We start from the raw sequence: 22430 nt of genomic DNA, 5'->3' as shown, positions 1-22430 counted from the left end.
GAAGTGAGTGGGGACACAGTTTGGTCCCCAGCACGTCCCCAACCTGCTCTCTAGAACATCAAACAACACCAGATGTGGGATTTCAGAACTGGGGAAGGACAGAAAATACCCTGGGAAAGAGAATGTCTTCACTTCCCTAGTTCCTGTTATGTGTCTTACAGAGTTGTGATGACCACCGTGGAACTCACTGGTCACTCATGTTCCATATGTGGTTATGCAGAACCGACAGGTGTGGTTGTGTGCCAAGTACACACGTTTCAAAAACTTTTTAGGAGTCAGGCACTGGTGGCTCACGCCTGTAATCCCAGCTACTCAGGAGGCAGAGATCAGAAGGATTGAGGTTTGAGGCCAGCCCAGGTAAATAGTTCAAGAGATCCTATCTCAAAAACACCCATCACAAAAAAGGGCTGGAGGTGTGGCTCAAGTGGTAGAGCACCTGCCTAGCAAGTGTGATGTCCTGAGTTCAAACCCCAGTGCTGCAAAAATAAATAAAATTTAAAAATTAAAGATTAGTAATAAGACACTGTATTTTCAACTCATTTTTTGTTATTTTTTTTGTGGTACTGGTGTTTGAACTCAGGGCCTACACCTTGAGCCACTCTACCAGCCCTTTTTTTTTTTTTTTTGGATTGGGCTTTTTCAGAATAGGATCTTGGGCAACTATTTGCTCAGGCTGGTTTTGAACCGTGATCTTCCTGATCTCTGCCTCCTGAGTAGCTAGGATTACGGGCGTGAACCACAGAGCCTGGCAGATACTAGCTACTTGGAAGGCAGAAGTTGGGAGGACCAACGTTTGAGGCCAGCCCCGAGGAGTAGTTCAGAGACCCTATCTCAGCCAACAGCTGGACACAGTGGTGTGTGCTGGTCATCCCAGCAATGCAGGAGGTGTGAAGAGGAACGTCGCCGTCTACCTTGGCTCAGGGATAAAAGCGAGATCCTATTCGAACACTAAGGCAGCAAAAAAAGGGAAGGGGTGCAGGGGACGCGGCTCAGGTGGTAGAGCGGCTGCATGGCAAGTGCAAGGCCGCGAGTTCAAACCCCAGTGCCACCAAAAAAAGAAACCAAAACAGAAGCTGCAAAGCCGCAGCTGGTGTCCTGACCTCAGGCAGGCCTCGGTCCTCCGCACAGGCCTCGGTGACCAGGTGACCAGGTGACCTGGAGAAGGAGCTGTGGCCACGCTGGACAGAGCGGCGGTGCCCCGCGTGCCCGCCAGATGGCGCCTCGCGGTAAGTGAAGGGGGCCGCGCGGGGTCCAGGCGACACCGAGACGCAGAGCCCACGCTGAAGCTCGTCCCCGCCGCCCGGGTATGGTGGCCTCGGGGTCGGGGCGGGGGTGCGGCTGTCCACGGCCCGCTCCCCGGAGGCCTTCGGCCGCACAGCTGAGGCTGCGGAACGGGGGAGGGGGGCACAGGGCCACAAGAGGGGGTCACAGGAGATCACATCACAGGAGGGGGTCACAGAAGGGCAGGTCGCAGGTGAGCAGGGCACAGGTGGATCACAGCCCCAAGAGCCCCCCTCATCCCTCCTTGGCCACCTGGCACTAGGACACTCCAGCCCGGATTGCAGGTAACCAAGAGGAAGTCCAAGTCACCAGCCTGACCGGGCCACTGGTGCTCAAAGAAAATTAAGCCTCATCAAGTGAATAGTCACTTACAGGTCAGTGCAGTGTAAGATGCTCCATGTGTAGGGGACGCCCACCCCGAGCCTTGTTGGGCGGTGAATTAAGGAGGCTACCTCTGGGGAGAAGCTTTGACTGCGCTTAGCAACCACCCCCAAAATATTGCATACTTTGTAACACAGCAGTCCACTTTGAGGAACCTATCATCTTGCATAACCCCAAGACTGCAGATGAAATTCCAAAATATGTAGAGAATGGCAGCAAACACATTTGATGCAGCAATGTAAAGGAAAAATCCTGCATAAGGAAAATGCCAGGAAGGAAAGAGCTTGGAAAAACAGAATACTATGCAGCCCTGAGAAATGTTTCTGAGGAATTTGAAATTACACCAAAAATATTAATTCACCAAAATTCACCAAAAATATTAATCTTAGCACTTCTGAGGCTGAGGCTGGAGGATCGAGAATCGAGGACAGCCTGGGCCATGCAGGAAGACCCTGTCTCAAACATGTATTATTTAATATTAATTGATAGAAATGTTCAGAGAGGCATAGACAGTAAAGATGCAATGATTGCAGGATATATGCCATATTTGTTAATAAGCTGTTTTCTGGGTAGTGGAATTTGTAGTGGTTTTTTTCATTACACTTTTTTGGATTTTTTAAGTTTTCTGTAATAAACATTGACAAGTAAAAGGAAATGAACAGTTCAGTCCCAAAGATGATTTTTTTTTTTCCCTGGTACTGGGGTGTGAACTCAGGGTCTACCACTTGAGCCACTCTATCAGCCCTTTTTTGTGATTTTTTTTCAAGATAGGGTCTCATGAACTAATTGCCTGGGGCTGGTTTTGAACCGTGATCCTTCTGATCTCTGCCTCCTGCATAGCAGGGATTACAAGCATGAGCCACCAGTTTCCCAAAGATGATTTAAAAACAGAGTTAAAAGAATATGTTGATAACACCAGCTGCCCCTAGGAAGGGAACTTGGGGACACGCATTAACCTTATTCTCACAGTGACAGGGACAGTGGCGGTAGTGGGGGGAGCCTGCCTTTTATCGTCTGTGCCTGCTGGTTCCTTTTCCGCTTTGTAACAGGCAGTGAGTCCCAACTTAAAAATAAATACATTGTTACAAAGAAGACAGAAATAGATAAGGACAGCACAGGAGCTGACAAGAGCCCCTCACCTGCTCCTGAGAGATCCCGGCTTGAGGTCTGAATGTCCCCTTGGCTGCAGAGCCACCAGGTCACAGCAGACCTGGCTCACAGAGGTGTCCTCACTCCATCAGCACTGGTCTTGCTTGACCACCTCCTCAAGACAGGACATTGGGTCTCTAAGCTGGGACCACCTGGTCGCTTGTGCCTGGCACGAGGTGGGACCCATGGAGGAGCATGTGGAGATGGACCGGCTCCCCCAGGAAGGGACTTTTACCAGGAAGGGACCTCTACTGCAGCCTTGATTTCCCCGGAGGACCAGTGTGCACAGCTGCTGTTTAAAATGGCAGAAGCGTCCCCTAGCTCAGAGGCTGGAAGTTTCCATTCCTGGCTTCCTGTTCCTATGTCTGCTAGTCTGTGTTCTCACTTGTCCTGGAGAAAAGTTGACTTTAGAGCCCACTGGAGGGCTGGGGGCATGGCTCAGCTGGTAGAGCGCCTGCCTAGCAAGCGTGAGTCCCTGAGTTCAAACCCCAGTACCTCAACAACAACAAAAAATCCCAAATAGATTCCACTGGAGCTACAAAACAGGGGATCCTGCCCCAAAGAGCCAAAAAATGGTAAATTCAACAATGTCATGCTCAGCTTTCAGACAACATCCCCTTTGTCCCCTTAGTTGATGAGGACGGGCCACAGGAGGACAGGTCACAGGACGGTTGGATGGGGCACAACTGGGTGGGTCACAGGGGAGGGATATGTCACAGGAGAGTGGGGCACAGGAGGGCAGGTCAAAAGGGAGGCGGGTGACAACAGAGTGGTCACAGGGGGTGGGCACAGGAGGGGAGGGCAGGTCACCCCATCAACTCACGCAGACCAGAAAGGATGGAGGTAGCCATGCTAGGGGCAGCACTGTCCCCGTGTTGGGGCCAACTGACTGGTGCTGACTGAAGAGCCCTGGGTCTAGCTGAAGGATCCAGCCTTCCTCAGTCACCCTGAAGCTGTCCTCATACACATGGGGTACTGAGCTCTGCAGTGCCCGTCTAAACCCCAGGAAGCCCGTGCTACAGCCCTGGAGAGCCCAGGGCCCACCCTGCCCTGCCCCAGCCTAGGCACAGGGGCTACCAGAGGAGGCAGGGGTGGGAAGTGCACAGGGGGCCAAGACCAGCCCGGGAATCAGGTCTCAGGTACTGGAGCTGAGGAAAGTTTCTTTCATCCTTTAAAGCAGGTGCCTTCTCTTTTGTTCCTTGTAGAAACTTGCAAATGTGAGAAAATATAAATGGGCCAGGAGCCAGTGGCTCACGCCTGTAATCCCAGCTACTCAGGAGGCAGAGATCAGGAGGATCGAGGTTCGAAGCCAGCTGGGCAAATAGTTTTCGAGGCCCTATCTCAAAAATCTCTTCACAACAAAGGTCTGGTGGAGTGGCTCAAAGTGTAGGTCCTGAGTTCAAACCCTGTACTACAAATAATAATAATAATAATATATGAGAAATTACTTCAGGAAAGAAATTTATTGTAATTTGACCACACAGCCAAGTTCTAGGTCTAAAAGCAAAAAACATACAGTATTATGGGACTCTTCAGGGTGGAACATTTCCTACCGATGGTTTAAGATTGTACCACTTCAGAAAAAACACTGCATTTTACCAAAAACATTTCATTAAAATAAATAAATAAATAACTCGCTGGACACTGGTGGCTCACGGCTGTAATCCCAGCTACTCCGGAGGCACAGATCAGGAGGATCACAGTTGTGAGACCCTATCTTGAAAAAAACCCTTCACAAAAAAGGGCTGGTGGAGTGGCTCAAGGTGTAGGTCCTGAGTTCAAACTCCAGTAGTGAAAAAAAAATGTGGGGGGTGTGGCTCAAGTGGTAGAGTGATTGCCTAGTAAGCATGAAGCCCTGAGTTCAAATCCCACCAATAAATAAATAAATATAACATAACCATTTAAGAACTACCAGTTCCCATAAATCTGAAAGCCTCTGCACTGTGTTTGAGGGCTTTGGGTTTGTACAGATGTGGGATCAAATTCTGGCTTCTTCATTTAGCAGCTCAGTAACTTTGGAGGAGTGAGAAACTTGACTTTGCAATGGGAGAGCATGTCTTCGCACTAGAGGAGTTGCATATGAAATGTTTTGAAGACACTGACTCAAAATTTTTATGGAAGTCAGGCATGGTGGTGCACACCTGTAATCCCAGCACTCAGGAGGCTGAGGCAGGAGGATCAGGAGTTGGAGTTCAGCCTGGGCTTCATAGAGAGACCCTGTCTCAAACAAACAACAAAAATATTTATGTGTCCACCATGTGCTAGGCACAGAGATAGCAGTGGACTGGACCACAGTGTCCGCCGTCCTCCTAGGAGCAGGGGACATAGAGTCACTCACATTAAATCAAACGCAGGAGCGGCCACTGGTTTGGGTTGTGCTCTGTACTAGGTCACACTGGCCAAGCCAAAACTGAGCTACTGTGCTGTGGGGAAATCAGGAGAGGGAAACACTGCCAAGTCCCCAAACAGCTAAAGAGGCAAGAGTCCCTCTGATTTAACTTCCTTGGTGTCCTGTCCACCCCAACACTTGACTCCTCACAGTCTGTGTGAAGGAGTCTTGGAATAAGGTATCTCTAGTTCTGCAACTGCAGATGAAGCTAAATCAGTCTCTCTCTCTCTGTCTCTCTCTCTCTCTGTCTCTCTCTCTCTCTCTCTCTCTCTCTCTCTCTCTCTGAGACTGGCTTTCATTATATTTCCTGAGCTGCTCTTGAATTTCCAGGCTGAAGTCATCCTCCAGCCTCTGCCTCCCAGTAGCCGGGACTACAGATGTGTACCACTGTTCCCAGCTCAGGTGAGATCTTTAAATTCCATTTATTGTAATTTTGCCTTTTGACACACGTAAGTCACCGTCTGGTGTCAGCGCTCTGAGGAAGCAGCTGGAACAGAGAAGGAAGAAGACCTTCCTTGGGCTAATGTGGCAGGAAAAATGCTCTTTGAAGAGAACAGGTGGTGCCTTGCAGAGGGAGCACTTGAGCCCAGGAGGTGGAGACCAGCCAGGCCACACAGGGACCCTCCATCTCAGGGGGGAAAAAATATTTTTAAAAGTGATATTTAGCCTACGTCTAGAGAACAAAATAATTTTAAAAAAGAAAAAGAAAAACCCTAAACAATTAAGAATCAAGAAGTACCATGATTTTTCGGCAGGGAAGGCAAGGCCCTAGGAAGTAACCTTGGTCACCCCAGGGGTTCCAGCTAGTGGGACAAGGGGTCTAAGTGTTTAGCATTTGTGGTTTCACTCAGTGGGCCACCACCCTGCTCTGAGACCACTGAGAAGCCCCAGGCCAGGAAGGGACACCCCAGTGTCCGAGGAAGGTCCAGTCCTTTGACAGGGGCCTGGAGAAGGAGTCAAGGAGTAAGACGTATAGTCAGAAATCCAGCTGAAGGTGACAACTTCTTCCAGCCATTGAGAGGAAGTGCCTTGTAAGCACTAATGCTGTCACCACAGCTTGTGGCAGGCCTGTCCTTGCCTCCTCCAACTTCCCGCCAAAGGACAGCTGCTACATCCAAACACGAAATGCATGACTTTCCCAACAACTGCTGGATGTGACACAGCACCCAGGTGGTCTCTCCAATAGGTTGTCCCCTCCATCTGTGGCTAACACACTACAGAGCTCTCAGGGGAACCCACTGGCTGGCCCTGACTCCCTGATCACCACCCGAGGGTCCGAGAATCATCTAAATGCAGTCCCCATTTCCCAGAGGGAGAGACTTAGTCATCGTAGCAAATCTCAGCCTGTAGCTCCTTGGTGACATAGTTCACAAGCATGGCCACCAGCTGCTGCTGCAGGGCCTGGCTGCCCATGACCAGCGTGGTCAGCTGCACGGCGTCCATCCAGTCTAAGTTCCTGACGATGGCCGCGACCTCGTTAAAGAGCTTCTGCTGCTCAGCAGGAGGCAGCTCCATGAGGATCTGAGGCACGGGCTTAAATTGCCCACTTGTCATCCAGGCTCCCAACAGGCCCCCGACGGCCCCCCCTAGAAAACAAGGACGACTCAATTAGTTGGCGTCACTCCTGAATGGTGGCCTTGGCTCTCACTGAGAGCGTGCCCGTTGTCGTAATGGATGGCACATCCTGAGTGGCTTAGAATGAGCTCAGCTCCACCAGGATGCATGGGAGGCAAAAGTTAACGTGGGCTTTGGTGCACTTGACCCAGATAACTGACACCTCAATGTGCCCTTCCCCCACCCCCGCTCTGCAAACTGAGGGGTACCCCATCTCACTGCAGGCCTGTGCCTCTCCATGCACCAGAGACCCCCCACACACACACATCACACACACACATACCACATGAGCCCCTTCTCACCACAAAGGAGGGGGCTGTGAAGGACATGCATTTTCCAGGACAGCCCCCCTCTAGTGCGGTCATGATTCCTCATCAGGGCAGCTGGTTGGTGATAGGACACTTGTCCTGGAGCTTAAGAAGTTTCCAGAGATCTGCCATGGTTAAAGGACCCTGGGGACAGATAAGGTCTTTCCTCTCCTCTTGCTCGCTTGCTCTCTCAATCTCACACACATTTTCTTTCATTCTCTCTCTCATATACATACAGAAGAGAGAAAGAAATATATATGGGTATATCCACCCCCCCTTTTTGGTGAACTGGAGTTTGACCTCACAGCTTTGCTCTTGCTAAACAAGTGTTCTGCTTGAGCCACACTTGCAGTCCAAGGGTCCTTTCTCTTGAAGCGACATTTTTCCAACCATTCTTCCAAGTTGTCTGATGACAAATAAGAAATGAAACTCACAGTTTCTCTTTCTGCTACCCAACAAGGACACGAACAGTTTAGAATCCAAGCTTGCTGCTAATTTTGCAACTTGGAGGCTTTGTACAATGGCACCGGCCTCCTCACCAGGCCGAGCACAGGCTGAGGCAGGTGTCCCGGGGCAGGTGATGAGCAGTGAACCAGGGTGGCAAGTGTGACCTGGGGGGCCTGGCCAAGTCCCTGACTCAAGGAGCAGCTGCCACTCAGAACATCAGATTTGCATCTTTACAATGTGCCATAGTTTTAAAATACCAGCCATCAGATATTTAAAGACACAGCCTGGCTGGACTCCGTGACTCACTCCAAAAGAACAGAGTATGGAAAGGGGAAAAGAAAGTTACTTGACAATGGGAAAACCCAGCCCACATGACCTTCAGTAAGCAGCCCACATGACCTTCAGCAAGCAGTCAGGGTCAACACCAGCTGTGAGGTCACGTTTGTGCCCCTTGAACTGATGCAAAAAAACACTGTGCTCCAAGAATTCCTTCCAAAGACCCACGGCTCAGTCCAAACATGACAGGCACATAAGAAGGGCCCAGACAGAGAGATATTCTGTACAACACCTGCCAGGCCCCTTCAAACTACCACCGTCCCAAAAAATAAGAAAGTTTAAGAAACTATCCCGGGGGATCAAGGTTCATAGCCAGCCCGGGCAAATAGTTTTAGAGACCCTACCTAGAAAAGCCCTATCACAAAAAATTGGGCTGGTGGCGTGGCTCAAGGTGAAGGCCCTGAGTTTAAGCCCCAGTACTACCAAAAAAAAAAAAGGAGGGAAGAGGGAAGCCCTGAGTTCAGGGCTCACTTGCCAAAAAGACAGGAAAATGGTTAAAGGTAACAGTCAGTGCTGGCTCCTCAGGTTTGACAAATGTATCATAGTACACGTTAACACTGGGGGAAGTGACACCAGGTGAGGGATATGTGGGGACTCACTGTACAACCTTTGCCACATCTCTGTAAATCTATTATTATTCCAAAATGAAAAGTTTGTTTTTTTAAAACAGCGTAGCCAGGCGTGGTGGTGCACACCTGTAATTAGGCACTCAGGAGGCTGAGGCAGGAGGACTGTCAGTTCCATTCCACACTGGGCTATGATTCAAGACTCTCTCAGTTCTTTTTTTAATTAATAAATAATGCAGCTCAGGCAGACCGAACCTGCATACAGCCTACGCTCAGAAGACAGCAGGAGCCAGGTACGGTGAAGCACAGCTGTAATCCCAGCTACTCAGAGGGAGAAGGATAGCAGTCTGAGGCTTGCCCTGGGCAAAAGTTACAAGACCCAATCTGATTTAAAAAAACAGAAAAAGAAAGGGCATGGCTCCCATGGTACAGCACCTGTATCACAAGCACAAGGTCTTGAGTTCAAACCTCACCACCAGCAAAAAAAATAAAGTCAATAAGAAGATGGCAGGCAGCAGAACCCAGGCAGCTCCTGGAGCAGATGCCTCCTCTGGCACTGAGACCAGCACCAGCTCAAGTCCTGGAGGCTGAAGGCTCTTCGCCGTCTCTCTGAAGCCTTCTGGGGAGGGCAAAGCAGCTAATTTACAGGTTTGACTGAACTCTTCCCCATGGCACCCAGGAAATGCTTTGAACCGGCAAGAGTTGCAGAGGGACATCAATATTTGATTTAGAGCAGCACTCGGTGCAAAACATCCCCAGGAATATCGATCAGCAAATTCGCTCTTTGTAGAAGAGAAAAGTCCTTTGTTTTCTGGGTAAAGCGATGCTCTCACCGGGGCCGGGGGACTGGACATGGTGAATCCCCGAGTTCCCTGCAGGACATGCTGCCAGCTTTTATTCAATCTGAATAAAATAACAGACTCTCAAAATGGTAACAGGGCACAGCCATAGGATACAGTTATCCTATGAGCACTGAGAAGGGAGTGGGGGGACACAGAGACTCAGAATGTCATTGAGGAAGAAGGAAATGACCTCATCTGCTCCCTGTCTGGGTCCTTCCCAGATGGCAGCAAGGGGAAGTCGGGACTGATGAACTCACAGGAAGGGAGATGTATGTATTCGGGGAAGGTCTGGGGCCACCCACATGCTTTGTTTTCTCCCTAGGGTGACTTTAGCTTCATGAAGTGCCTTTGAATGACAGTCCTGCCACCAAAGGGTAAAGCTAAGCAGGAAGCCTTGTCAGCTGGCTGGGGAATGGGAGTGCATTTCAGCAAGAAAGTGGGCTCTGCAGCCTGCACTCCTGGGGGGACTGTGAGTCACACAGGAAGGGCTCCCGTCTTCTGTTCTTTCACACCTACAACTGTGAGCTCTCTGAGCCCTGCCTCCCAGCACAGGGCATTCATTCAGTAAATAGCTAGCCAGCCAGGCATGGCAGGTGCCCAGCAGTCACAGGATGCCCATCAGAGGCTGCCTGGAGGCAGCCCTTTCATATCATCTCCCCTGGGCGTCAGCCAGCTCTCTGAGTCCATCCTACACTATGGTTGGGCTGGAGCCCTGAGCCTGAGGCCTGTGACACAGTCCCCAATCCAGAGGGAATAGATCCATCTTATTTCCAAGGAGCGATAGGAAAATTAGCCGAACGTCCATTCATTGCTGAAGCTGGTTCCCAGATGGAAGCAGGTGTTAAAATGCAGGCAGAGATCACCCTTCGACGAGTAAAGGGAGGCTGTTTTGCTTATCTGTCACTTTTCTGGCCTTGGACATTTTGCTTTGAGAAGGGGACAGTCCCTGTGTGGAGCGTTACACAGGCTCTGCTCATAGCAGGAGCTCACAGTCCCAGCTTCCCCCTGGCTCCCTTCTGGTAGGTGTTTTTCTTTCTTTTTTTTTTTTTTTTTGATGAGACTGTGGAGTGTAAACTCAGGGCTTAACCCTGGCAAAGCAGGTGCTCTACCACTTGAGCCACACCTGCAGTCCATTTTGCTCTGGTTATTTTAGAGATGGAGGTCTCACAAACTATTTTGGTCTATTGGCCTTGAACCACGACCCTCCTCATCTCAGCCTCCCAAGTAGCTAGGATTACAGGTGTGAGCCACAGGTGCCCGGCTACAAGCTTGTATTTCTAACAGGACATATGACACACAAAGGGTCATTTCCCAGAAGCAGCCTGCCCTCCACAGTCTCCACACACAGGGTGAGGGGCATGGCTCTTACAAGCTCCTTCCTCTTGTGGTTTCAGACTTACTTTTTTTTTTTTTTCCCCAGTATTAGGGTTTGAACTCAGGGCCTACACCTTGGACCACTCCAGCAGCCTTTTTCTTATGATAGGTGTTTTGTTTTTGTTTTTTTTTTTGAGATTGGGTTTCAGGACCTGTTTGCTGGGGCTGATTTTGAACCACAATCCTCCTGATCCTTGCCTCCCCAGTAGCTAGGATTCCAGCTGCGAGCCACCAGCCCCTGACTTCAAAGACTTTCTTATGACACCCACAGGCTGCTGTCTCTGTGAGACCCCCACACTTACCAACAGCTAGTCCCGGTGGGCCACCAACCAAACCACCGACAAAGGCCACTGCCCCTGTGACCAGGGCACCCTTCCCAGAGTGCTTGACGGCTGCCTTCATCTTCCTCTTCTCAGAGATGGAGCACAGCAGCTTCATGATGTCTTGCACCATGACAGGCATCTTGGCCGATCTAAAGGAAAATTCCAAGGAGGGTTTTAATGAGCTTGGGGGTTACCTCTGACCAAACGCTACTCAGCCTAGAGTCTTGAGGAAGGCTCCCCGTTTTCCACAGAGAACAAGCAGCTCAGCCGAGTGTGTGACAGTCGGCTACACCGTGGCAAGTGTTCTGTCTCAGAGCAGCAGGCCAGCAGTTAGCTGAGAAGTAAAGGGAACAGCAGAGTGGATCAAAGGTCTCTGCCTTCCGATAAGCTTCTCGTTTATGACAGCCACAGGCTAGGCTGCTCCTGCACCAGGGAGTGAACCTGACCTCTGTTGCTCCAGCGCCCTTTCAACTGCCCCTGTGATCCTCAGCACACACAGCCTGGCAGGGACCGGAAAGTCGCAGTCAGGTGTCCTCTCTCACATGCCAGGGCATCCGAGCTAACACCGTGCCAGAGGAGGACAAAGGACGGGACCATGGGACCACCCTGGCACTTGCCTGCTGTGCGGCCCCGAGCACAATGTCAGCAGACTAAACCTTCACAGGCTGGGTTCTTGTGAGGTGTCGCCTCACATGGAGGTGACATGTCTGTTTTGAGTCGGGGATGTTGCACTCGGTGCGTGTTTGATGGCACGAAGTGGACATTCTGTGCCGGCATGCTTCCTTGAACACCTGTTCCTCAAAGACCCTACACATGGGACGTCAGGAGCAGACAAGATGTCCAAACTCGTTCTATGAAGCCACCAGAGAATGAAGTAAATCAAAGAACCCCAGGAGGCGTTTGCCGTATGGAAGGATGGACAGATGGACAGACCATTAGCAGAGACCTTTAGATCAATTCTCTGGGGTGAAGAAACTTGACCTTGCTGTGAGGTGAGGGCTCTGTCCACCAAGTGATGGGTGGGAAAGGGGAGTCCAAACATTAGGGCTGGGAAGAGAAATCAGAGCTGTGTCCTTGGACTTCGGGGAACTTGGGGACCAGAGCTCCGTCAGCATGTCCCCTTCTGCACAGCTGGAAAGCCGAAGGAGGTGGACAGAGGAAGGGTGTGGCACCGTTGGTTAACGGCTTTTCGTAATAGGAGATTTTTCTGACTCCGTGGTTATCCAGAACCAGGGGTCTCAATGTCAAACTGCCCTGTCAATTCTGGGAGTTTCCAGCCCTTAGAGGGAATCCGTGGCTCCCAGACCTCTAGAACCCAGGGCTCCTCCCTAAATGTCCCTTCCTCTTTCTTTCTGATACGCTTTAGGTCAAGAACGCCCCACAAAAGCACAGGATCATGTAAGACCTTGTTAAAGGCAACCAGCGTGGTACAGCAGGACTCTGCACCTCCTTTTGGCAGTACTGGGGTTTGTACTCAGGGTCTCACACTTGCTAGGCAGGCGCTCTTAAGCTTGAGGTGCAAGTTTATTTTTCAGACAGAATCTTATTTTTGCCCAGAGCTGGCTTTGGACTGCAATCCTCCTACCTCTACTTCCTGAGTAGCTGGGATTATAGAGGTACACCACCACGCCTGGCAAGATTCTGCACTTCTGACAACCCCAGGAGGTCTTCGGATCTGACTTTGGGCATCAAGAGTGGGATAGGTGACCCAGTCCTTGAATTCAGAAGTTGCAGACAGGTGTCCCCCATGGCACGTGGACTATGAGAGAGACAGGGGAGGACTCAGACATATCTGTCCCTACTCTGAGTGCTCTGTGTCTTGCTTCTAGACTCCTCCCTGTCCATCAGCATCCAGGAACATTAAATGCCTTCTCCCCCTCCTCCTCCTCCCTGGAAGAGAACCCTGTTCTGTTCCTCTATTGCTCAGAAGTTGGCCACACACAAACATCATGACAATAACATCTTAATCACAGAGAAGAACATGGTGGAAGCCACCTGGAAAGGGAGACAGAAGGCATTACCTGATTTACCCAGGAGCCACGATCCTGAAAAGCTAGGCTGTCAAAATGAGTTTTAGTTCAACTGCTCATCGCGATAGCCAATGCAACCAAGTCTATGGTGAAACCTTTCAAAAAGTCCCACTGTAAAACACCTGGTCACTGTGTAGCTTCTGTCTGTTATAACCAGCTTAGCGTCTGTCGACTGCACTGGAAAAGTCTCAGGAAAGCCGCTCTGAAGGGTGCCAGGACTCCTGCTGCAGGGGCTCCAGGATGCTGAGTTCTGCGTTCTTGGTCTGTAAGGCTGGCTCCCACTCAGGGTCCAGACGCCACTCCTAAAATGGGTTTTCTGCAGAATTATGGCTGTGGACTTTAATACAGTTTTTGCACAGTGAAAAGTGAAATCTGCAAAGAGGTAGGATCCAGATGCATGCAGTAGTCTCCCTCATCCACAATGGCTCTGTTCCAAGACCGACCCCCTTGGGATTTACCTGAATGCAGGATAATCCCACACTTTTTCTTTTCTTTTCTTTTTTCTTTTTGGTGGTACTGATGTTTGAACTCAGGGCTCACGCTTGCTAGGCAGGCGCTCTACCACTTGAGCCACTCCACCAGCCCTTTTTTGTGGTGGGTATTTTTGAGATAGGGTCTTCTGAACTATTCGTCCAGGCTGGCTCTTAACCGCGATTCCCCTGATCTCTGACTCGGGAGTAGCTGGGATTGCAGGTGTGGACCCCTGCGGCCTGGCCACACTTTTGTTTTTCCTATATGCCCTGTAGTGTTGCTAACACAGTACCACAGATAGTCTGACCCTCCAGGTTTTATACGTGGTGCCTCCTTTTCCTTTTGAGCTCCGGCACTCTTATTAAGTGAAATAAGGCTGGCTTGAACATGACCACAATAGGCGTTACGAGTTGACCTAATAACTGAGGTGGCTGGACAGTGACGGGGAGGCAGTGCATACAGTGTGGATACACTGGATGCGGGAATGATTCATGACCCAGGCGGGATGGAGCAGGATGGTGTGAAGTTTCATCACACTACCCAGTGTGATGATTTAAATCTCAGGAACAATTTAAAACTCACAGATTGCCTCTGGAGAACACAGCCAAGTGTTGGTGGCTCACACCTATAATCCTAGCTATTAGGGTGGCTGAGATTTGGAGGTTTCAGGCCAGCCCAGGCAAATAGTTCATGAGATCTTATCTCCAAAATAACCAGAGCAAAATGGACTTGGAGGTGTGGCTCAAGTGGTAGAGCTCCTGCTTTGCATGCATGAAGCCCTGAGTCCAAACTCCAGCCCTACCAAAACTAAAACAAAACAAAAACAAAAAACAACAAAGCCCGAAGCAATTCCTTCTGGAATCTTCATTTAATATTTGACCACAGGTTAACTGAATGTCAAACTGTCAGTAAGAGAAGGGGGACAATTTCACTATTGTCCACTCAAACAGAAAACAGTTTCCAAATCTTCCTGGATGACTTAAGTGAAACCCCAGGGCTGATGAGAAATCAGTGTGCAAATGCTACTTCCTCTTTCCCCTCTCCCACTTGGCCCAGCCAGCCAACTCCGAGGCACAAGCCCAGGGCTCTGCAGAAAGAGAGGGACAGTGAATGACATGGCAAGTTGGGGAGCTGGGGAGGAGGACCCCATTCTTCTGCAGCACTGTGGCTGACCCCCTACGAGGCAAGGCTGGTTTAAACTCCTTGCAAGTCTCATTTCCAAAGTTAGAGCATCAACAACCTCTATGAAAGAAAGGTTTCTAGGGACTAGAGGTGTGGCTCAAGCAGTAGAGTCCCTGCTTCGCAAGCACGAAGTGCTGAGCTCAAACACCAGTCAGTCCTACCAAAAAAAAAAAGAAAGGTTTCTGACCCCATGAGCCCATGCTGAAAGCTTGGGCTCACCAAATTGAGAGGAGTTGTCCTGCTTCTTCTTCTCCCACCCCCAAGTTGTGAATGACAGGAAGAGAGAGAGGGGCAGGAGGCAGAAGTGGAGTGTGGCTCTTCCCCTATTCCACACCTATTTCAAAACATGTCCTGTCACATGAAGCCCAGGGGACAGCCACAGGGAAGACAAGTGCCAGCTGGAAGTTCCCGGCTGCACTGTTGTCACAGCAGGGCTCTATGTCACACAGAGGTGAAGATAAGACCTTGTCTTGGACACAATCTTGCTTTCTGACTTTGACCAGATTGTGAGAGGGGATGGAGAGGAGGGCTTGCTCTCTGTTCTTTATTCCATGAGGCCCTGGGTTCGGTCCCTGGCACTGTAAAATAAGTAAGTAAATAATAATGATAATAAAAAAGAAAAGTTGGTAAGGGCTGGCTCTGAGAGCTCACCCGAAACCCTCAGCAATTTCCACATCTCCAGGGAATTTGTGGAATCTTTGCTCACACTGGCTCTGGTAAACTTTGTTTCCCCAACTCTCTCTGGTACAAAGGGCACGCATCGATCCCACCAGCAAACATCGCTGGCAGAGCACACACAGGGCTTACTTTTTAAATTAATTAACTGCCAATGCTTTAAGATTTGTCATACAGCTCAGATTCCTGATTTCTCTTGAAAAATCAGAAGGCTATGTTGGCGGGGACTTTCTATTCAGCAGTGCAGTCCAAGGCTGCCCAGGGACGACACCACCCTCTCCATGTACACAAGTGTGCACACACGGCCCCGCCTGAGTGAGGCACACACCTTATCTACCTACTTAGTTCATAAACAGGCAACTGCACCTCTCAGAGTAGCCATAGTTCTTTCCAGAAAACGTGAGGCCAGCTACCTGTCCCCCCAAACTCATCCAGCCTCCTAAATCCTTGCTACGCCTTCCTGACCACCTCCAAATCAGAGCTGGGTCCCTGGCCATGGGTCAGGCAGTGTGCTGGCCCGAACTAGGATCCACACAGTGAGTGTAACACACACACACAGTGACATCCACACACGCAGACACCGGCACACACATCAAATCACACACCACAGACATGCAAGCTTGCAAACATCACGTAACACGCTCAGACATCACACGCATTCACACAGCACGTAACACACACGCCCACACACGCCCATCCCACACTCACACCCACCCGTCACACACTGCACACACGTGCACACATCACACGCACTGTACTCCCCAATTCACACGCGCTGGACACACAACACACTGCACACATCCACAAGTGCGCGCGCACGCACGCATCACAAGTGCGCAAAGGCACGCGCGCTCACACACGGGCACGGGCGCACCCCCGCGCGCCCCCGTCCTGCGCCTTACTTGGCCTCGGCCTGGGCGCCCGGCCTCTGGAGATGGCACGATCTGCGGCGGCGTCCCCGACCCGCGTCGGACACTTGGCCTGGCGGGGAACGGCTCCGCGGGGACACCGAGGCCCACGATCGCCGGGACACCGAGGTCCGCACCGCGCCCGCTGCAGGCCGCGGCCCCGCCCCGGCCCCGCCCTCCCTCCTTCCGGCTCCGGGGCCTTCCGGGTCGTCCCCTGGTCCCCTGGTCCCCAGCCCCTCCCGCTCCTGCGTCCCGCGTGGGAACCGGGCCAGAGCCGCGGCCCCAGCCCAGGCAGGCGCCCTTGGCACCGAATCAGGACGAGGCTGCGGCGAGTCCCCGCCCCTGTCCCCAGACGCCCGGGGCTGGCCGTGAGCCATCTCTGGTCGGAAAGAGGCTTCAGGAAGCTCTCCAAGGACAGTGGCACCAACTTTGCCGAGTAGACACGGCTGTCGTGGCCATGTCGCAGATGGGACAACCTGGGTACGGGGTTAGGAAGTGTCGCGATGCACGTGCCCGCCCGTGCCCGTGCGGCTCCACTCAGTTGTGCAGGGTGCTGGGCGTCAGAGGACTGAGCACCTTTCCCAGGCCACTCATTTTGTCATTTGTGGTCTCTGTCCCCATGTGTTCCCCAGCTGCAGTGAAATAATCGTTTCTCATCCCTTCCTGCACAGGGGCTCTCGCTTCGGTCCGCGGGTGACTTTCAAGAGCCGAGTTAACGGAGGCTAAGAATGGACTGACTCACGGTGCGCCCAGCCAGGGCCGGTGAGGCGCTCCCGGGCATCGCCATCTGGCGTCACATTGCAGAACTGCACCTGCATGTTCCTTTCCCACATCTGGGAGGAGCACCAGGAGCCAGGGAAGATGCTGGCAGAGGGGAAGGAACCTCAAAGTCCAGGAGAAAGAAGCTAAGCTGTGAAAAGTGCACGTAGCCCGGGAGCGGTGGCTCACATCTGTAATCCTAGCTACTCGGAGCAGAGATCAGAAGGATCGCGGTTAGAGGCCAGCTTAGGCAAACAGTTACCAAGACCCCATCTCAACCAATAAAAGCTGGGGTGGGGGGTGCCACTTTTCCAGAAGCATAATAAGGAGGATCCAGATCTAGGATGTCCAGGGCATAAATGCAAGACACTACTCAAAAAATAAATAAGCAGCCAGGTGCACGGGCTCACTCCTGTAATCCTAGCTAATTGGGAGGAAGAGATCAGGAGGGTCACAGTTTAAGGCCAGCCAGGGCAAAAAGTTCAAGAGGCCAATGGCTGGACACGGTGGAAGGCAACATGGGGAAGTAGAAATAGGAGTGTGGAGGTCCAGACCTGCCCTGGCACAAATGCAAGACCATAATGGGAAAATAACTAAAGGGCTGGGGCATGTCTCAAGTGGTAGAGCACCTGTCTAGCAAGTGTGAAGCCCTGAGTTCAAACCTCAGTACTGCCAAAAAAAAAATTCACTAAGATCTTCAATTCCTTGACAACTTAGGACCTTCATTCTACTGCGAATGAAATCAGAATAATCACACACTAAAGCTCAGAAGTGTCACACAGGGTACCACATCCTCTCAAAGGCCACTGGGACGTAGCCTCACAAAATGGACCCATTTTGCACTATGTGTGAAGACTGGCCTTTGCCCAGAAGAAAACTAACTCCTTCATGGTGCCTACCAGTGACCTTGGGAAGGTTCTTCAGTGTCCCTGTGCCTCTGTTTCCCCCTCTGGGAAATGACAATAACAGAGCTCATCTCATACAGTTGTTCTGAAGGTTAATGAAATTAATGTGAACCACACATAGTGGTGCACACCTGTAACCCCAGCTACTTGGGAGGCAGGAGGATGGAGAGAATTCCAGGCCAGACCAAGCATTTAGCAAGACCCCATCCAAACAAACATAATAGACACCAAAGGGCTGGGTGTGTGCCTCAAGTAATAAATCTCCTGCCTAGCAAGTGTGAGACCCTGAGTTCAATACCCAGTACCACAAGGGTCATGTATATGGGTCCAGATTATTTGAACTAGCTTGCAGAGCCACAGGGAACTGAGAGGGAGCCCCTGAGACCAGCGACCTGCCCCACAATTTTTCCAGAGGCTGAGTGCACCAGCTCTGAATTTACTGGGCTCTTTGGAGATCAATGTCATCCACCCAGACCCTGTGATCCAAGAGCCCACCAGCAAGCCACACCCAAAAACCTGTCAACCTGCTCCTGTCAACATGCAAGCAAACATGGTGTCATTTTGAGAGCTAACTGTCCTATGGTCAGTGTTGCTTTTGTTTTAAATTACCTCTGGGGAGCACTGTAGTCTGCTGAGGGCTCGTAACTTCCTGGGCTCTTGACCCAACCTCTCAACCAGTCATTTGCTCCCAGGCACCCAGATAGCCGATATGACTGGGTCACAAAGAATCCGCCTGCATATGCTGGGCCCAGGATACCTTTCCTAGCACCTCTGAGTCCTTAGTGACAGGTGGAAGGGGTCCCTGCTCTTACAGCACACCAATTCCTTTGCTGTGTGGAGTGTAACACACTGAGGGACTCACCAGGTACGTTCATTTGCTCAGCCTGCTGACAGTATCACAAGCAGGTGGCTTGAAACAGCAATTAATTGTCTTGCAGTTCTGGAGGGTGGAAGTCTAAAATCAGGGTATCAACAGGTGCCTTGCTATGGTCTGAATGTCAGTGTCTCCTCAAAATTGTTATTTTGAACCAGCCATGGTGGTGCACACCTGTGATCCCAGAACTCGGGAGACTGAGGCAGGAGGATTGAGAGTTCAGGCCAGCCTGGGCTGCATAGCAAGATTCTGTCTCAATCCCCCAACCAAAACAAACAAACAAAAAATTTTCATATGTTGAAATTTAATTCCCAGCATGGTAGCTCCAGTCCCTCTTTCCATGCAACAACGTACCATCTGGGAGGTGCAGTCCCACCCCAGCCATGGACTCTGCTGGCACCTTGACCTTGAACTTTCAGTTCCTAGGACTATGAGAACTCAACTTCTGTTGTTCTCAGTCACCCCATTTAAAGTATTATTGCTTATACTCTCTCTACAACAAAATTAGAAATAAGGGCAAAATAGTTTCTGCTGGGTATTGAGGGGGTGGGGGGAGAGGGAGGGGGCGGAGTGGGTGGTAAGGGAGGGGGTGGGGGCGGGGGGAGAAATGAACCAAGCCTTGTGTGCACATATGAATAATAAAAGAAAAAGGAAAAAAAAATAAAGTATTTTGCAACAGTAGTCCTCGTGGACTGAGACACTTCCTCTGCAGCTGTAGGGAAGGCTCCTTCCCAACTGCCAGTGGTTGCAGTCAGTCTCCACTGTTCCCTCTGTCTGTTGCCAGATGGCATTTCCTCTGTGTGTCCATGTCTGTCCAATGTTCCTCTACTTATGAGGACATGAGTCCTGTTGGAGGAACAGGCCGTTTCAATAACCTCATTTTTTTTTTTTTTTTTGCACTACTGGGCTTTGAGCTTGAGGGCATACAGCTTGAGCCACTCCACCAGCTCTATTTTGTGAAGGATTTTTTTTCAAGATAAGGTCTCACTAACTATTTGCCTGGGCTGGCTTCGAACTTAAATCCTCTTGATTTCTGTGTCCTGAGTAGCTAGGATAGCAGGCGTGAGCCACCAGTGCCTGGCTACAACCTCACTTCTACTGGATTACATTGTCAAAGACTATTTTCAAATGCAGTCACAATGACAGTGACAGGGTTAGCACTGAGTATCTATTTTTGGGTGGGACACAATTCAACCCTTAACACCAGGCACTCAACAGATACCAGCTGTAGCATCAAAACCTGAGTGTATGTTTGTGCATACGTGTCTACTCCACGGCACAATGAAAACCTTGTCCTCAGGCTGGGTTGATGTCAAGACGGTTGGGTGCAGGGACCATCGATCAAGCTGCCAGCCTTTAGTCTTGGGAGAGCTTAACTCTGAAAGTGTCAAGGGACAAGGTGTTTGGGTACTGGCTATGACCTCGTCTTGACTTAATCAAGTTCTTTTAAATAATTAATTCATTTTCTTCCTTGGTGTTTACATCTTTCAAATATTTGTAGATAATTATCGTGTCCCTCTGTCACCTCTTATCCTCACTGCTGATGTGTGGAGTGTGCTCTGTCAGTGCCATTATTATTACTGTTGCTTTTCCTCTCTGCACTTGGATTAGTCCCCTGGCTACCATCATCACTCTGCGAATTTCCTGCAGGTCCCTAACCTGTCAAGTGCCAACTTACCCAGGTAGTAAATGAAAAACCAGTAGTAGTGACAAGGAATGGCTTATAGACCCCATGGCCCCTTCATCCTCCCTACTTCCCATCAGTTTCCCCAAAGCCACATTAAAAAATAGACCAGCTAAGTGAAAACAAGGTGCTTACGGTGCAAACCCAGCTTCCAGACAAATCCCCCGTGCTCCCTCTCAGCAAAGAATCAAGTGCAAAATGAAGGCAAATCCCTGTTCTCAACAACCAGGGGTCCTTGTGAAGACTGAGCAGCAAAAGGTGATTTGTCACCTACAGAGCAGGAGGCTGGCACCAGTGCAGGAACTTCACCCTGTGGCTGGGTATCTGCAGAACGTTCCAGGGACAGCTGTCCTAAAAAAAAGCTAGGAAGTCTAAGTGAGGATTCGCAAATGAACTTCACTGAATCCAGTGTTGCCCTAAAATCTGTCTGCTAAAAGAATAGACAGGATGCCCTACTTCAAAACCTACTAAGAGTCTTGAGTATTCCAAATAAAGCATAGAACTGGACAAGGTATGGGGCCTGGGAGACAAGTCAGAGAGTTCTGAGGGGCCTTGGGAAGGTGATGCTGCCATGAACAGTTTTTAAAAATCCACCCCGTCTTCCACTTCAGACCCTGCTGGAGTGTTCCCCTGTGCTCAGAAGAGTTATTTCAGTCTGAGAAAAATGAATTTCAATGGTTCTGTTGAACATGCAATTCTCACGCAAGTGCTTCTATAATTATCCTGCTTCAGTTATAATACAGTTTCTGGAACAATAGGACTTTTATTGTATTGCCATTTCTGTTATAATACATGTTTTATTACAGAAAATTATGGTAGAGTCACTTTTATACTATTATGATTCTCAAGTTTTTATTTCAAATTGCTCTTAGGATGGAAAGTTTTCCGGCTAAGTAATTTTACTTTAATGCTCTATTGCATTTTTTCTTGCTTTATTTTTTATTTTTATTTTTTTTTTTGGTGGTACTAGGGTTTGAACTCAGGGCCTTATGCTTGCTAGGCAGACTCTACCACTTGAGCCACTCCACCAGCCCTTTTTTTGTAATGGTTGTCTTCAAGACAAGGTCTTGTGAACTATTTGCTCAGGCTGACCTTGAACCATGACTCCCTGATCTCTGCCTCCTGAGTAGCTGGGATTATAGGTGTAAGCTGTAGACACCCAGCTCTTTCTTCTTTTTTTAGATTTTTTTTTTTAAAGCTTCAGTGGGTTTGTTCAATGCAGAATGTTTTCTCTCACTCCAATATACCTACATGGAGTCTCTCTTGGTATCTGTTTGCTTAACTGTCAAAGGTACACATGACTTAAAAACAAATTTACTTAGTTTGTTTGCAAGTATCCTCATATTTTTTTACCACTGCTGAAGAGCTCCCCCGGCCCTTGTATATAATGAAGCTTAAAAACAATATTTTGAGGAGGAATAAATAATTGTAGTGATGGTGACAATAGAGACATTGGAACTTGAAGGTGCATTTGCGCTGGGTAGTCCCCAGTTCAGAAGGTAGCCCCAGCTCAGGAAGAGAGGGCTGCAGACTTTCTAGGTTCAATCACAGGCTCCCATCCTAGCTGGGGGAGGCAGAGCTAAGATCCAAAAGTACTTTTGGTGTAGATGGTGATAGTTTCAGTGTCCAAGAGGGCCACAACTCTGGGAAAAGTTGGTCCTCAAATCGTGGACACCAGGCTGGGCAAATTTTAGGCCAGTAAGCTTTCCCACATGGAAAAGCTTAAAGACATGAAACGTCCCTCGCTATCTGTCCCCCATGTCCCATGTGCTCAGAGTGTGTGCCAGGCTTCAGAGTCATTTCCGAGGCCTGGGGTAAAACCTCTCAGACTGACGCAGGAACCACAGACGGAGCCCTAATCCTGGGAGGAATTGGCTCTCCATCCCTAATCTTCGATGGTACTGAGTTCTAGGGAGCAGGTGATTTCTTAGG

At 50.0% G+C, this 22430-nt stretch overlaps 1 protein-coding gene across 9 annotated transcripts; it reads right to left on the bottom strand.

Annotated features, from left to right (window-relative positions):
* Nucleotides 1–4257: 4257 nt before the first annotated feature.
* On the bottom strand, nt 4258–16467 carry C16H19orf12 (chromosome 16 C19orf12 homolog). 9 transcript variants are annotated; one of them, XM_074058599.1, is made up of 5 exons: nt 16271–16467; nt 13163–13377; nt 10990–11159; nt 7469–7528; nt 4258–6786 (listed from the first exon to the last, which is right to left on the bottom strand). In XM_074058599.1, the coding sequence occupies exons 3-5, from the start codon at nt 11147–11149 to the stop codon at nt 6521–6523; spliced, it is 486 nt and encodes a 161-aa protein (XP_073914700.1). In that variant the 5' UTR covers nt 11150–11159; nt 13163–13377; nt 16271–16467; the 3' UTR covers nt 4258–6520. The 9 variants fall into 9 exon arrangements, with proteins under 9 accessions (XP_073914700.1, XP_073914702.1, XP_073914701.1 ...); XM_074058601.1 differs by having other exon boundaries at nt 13163–13342; nt 16271–16404; XM_074058600.1 differs by lacking the exon at nt 7469–7528 and having other exon boundaries at nt 16271–16461.
* Between the last annotated feature and the right edge of the window lie 5963 nt (nt 16468–22430).

The sequence above is a fragment of the Castor canadensis genome, chromosome 16 (assembly GCF_047511655.1).
Source record: "Castor canadensis chromosome 16, mCasCan1.hap1v2, whole genome shotgun sequence".
Taxonomy (NCBI): Eukaryota; Metazoa; Chordata; class Mammalia; order Rodentia; family Castoridae; genus Castor; species Castor canadensis.
The sequence above is the reverse complement of the archived record's forward strand: the minus strand, read 5'-3'. Positions and strand labels throughout refer to the sequence as shown.

Coding starts and splice junctions, on each gene's coding strand:
- C16H19orf12 (XM_074058599.1), bottom strand. CDS start 11,149: ATGCCTGTCATGGTGCAAGACATCATGAAGCTGCTGTGCTCCATCTCT. Junction 7,529..10,989: donor CCCACCGGGACTAGCTGTTG/GTAAGTGTGGGG, acceptor ATTTGTCATCAG/ACAACTTGGAAGAATGGTTG. Junction 6,787..7,468: donor AAAGGACCCTTGGACTGCAA/GTGTGGCTCAAG, acceptor CTTGTTTTCTAG/GGGGGGCCGTCGGGGGCCTG.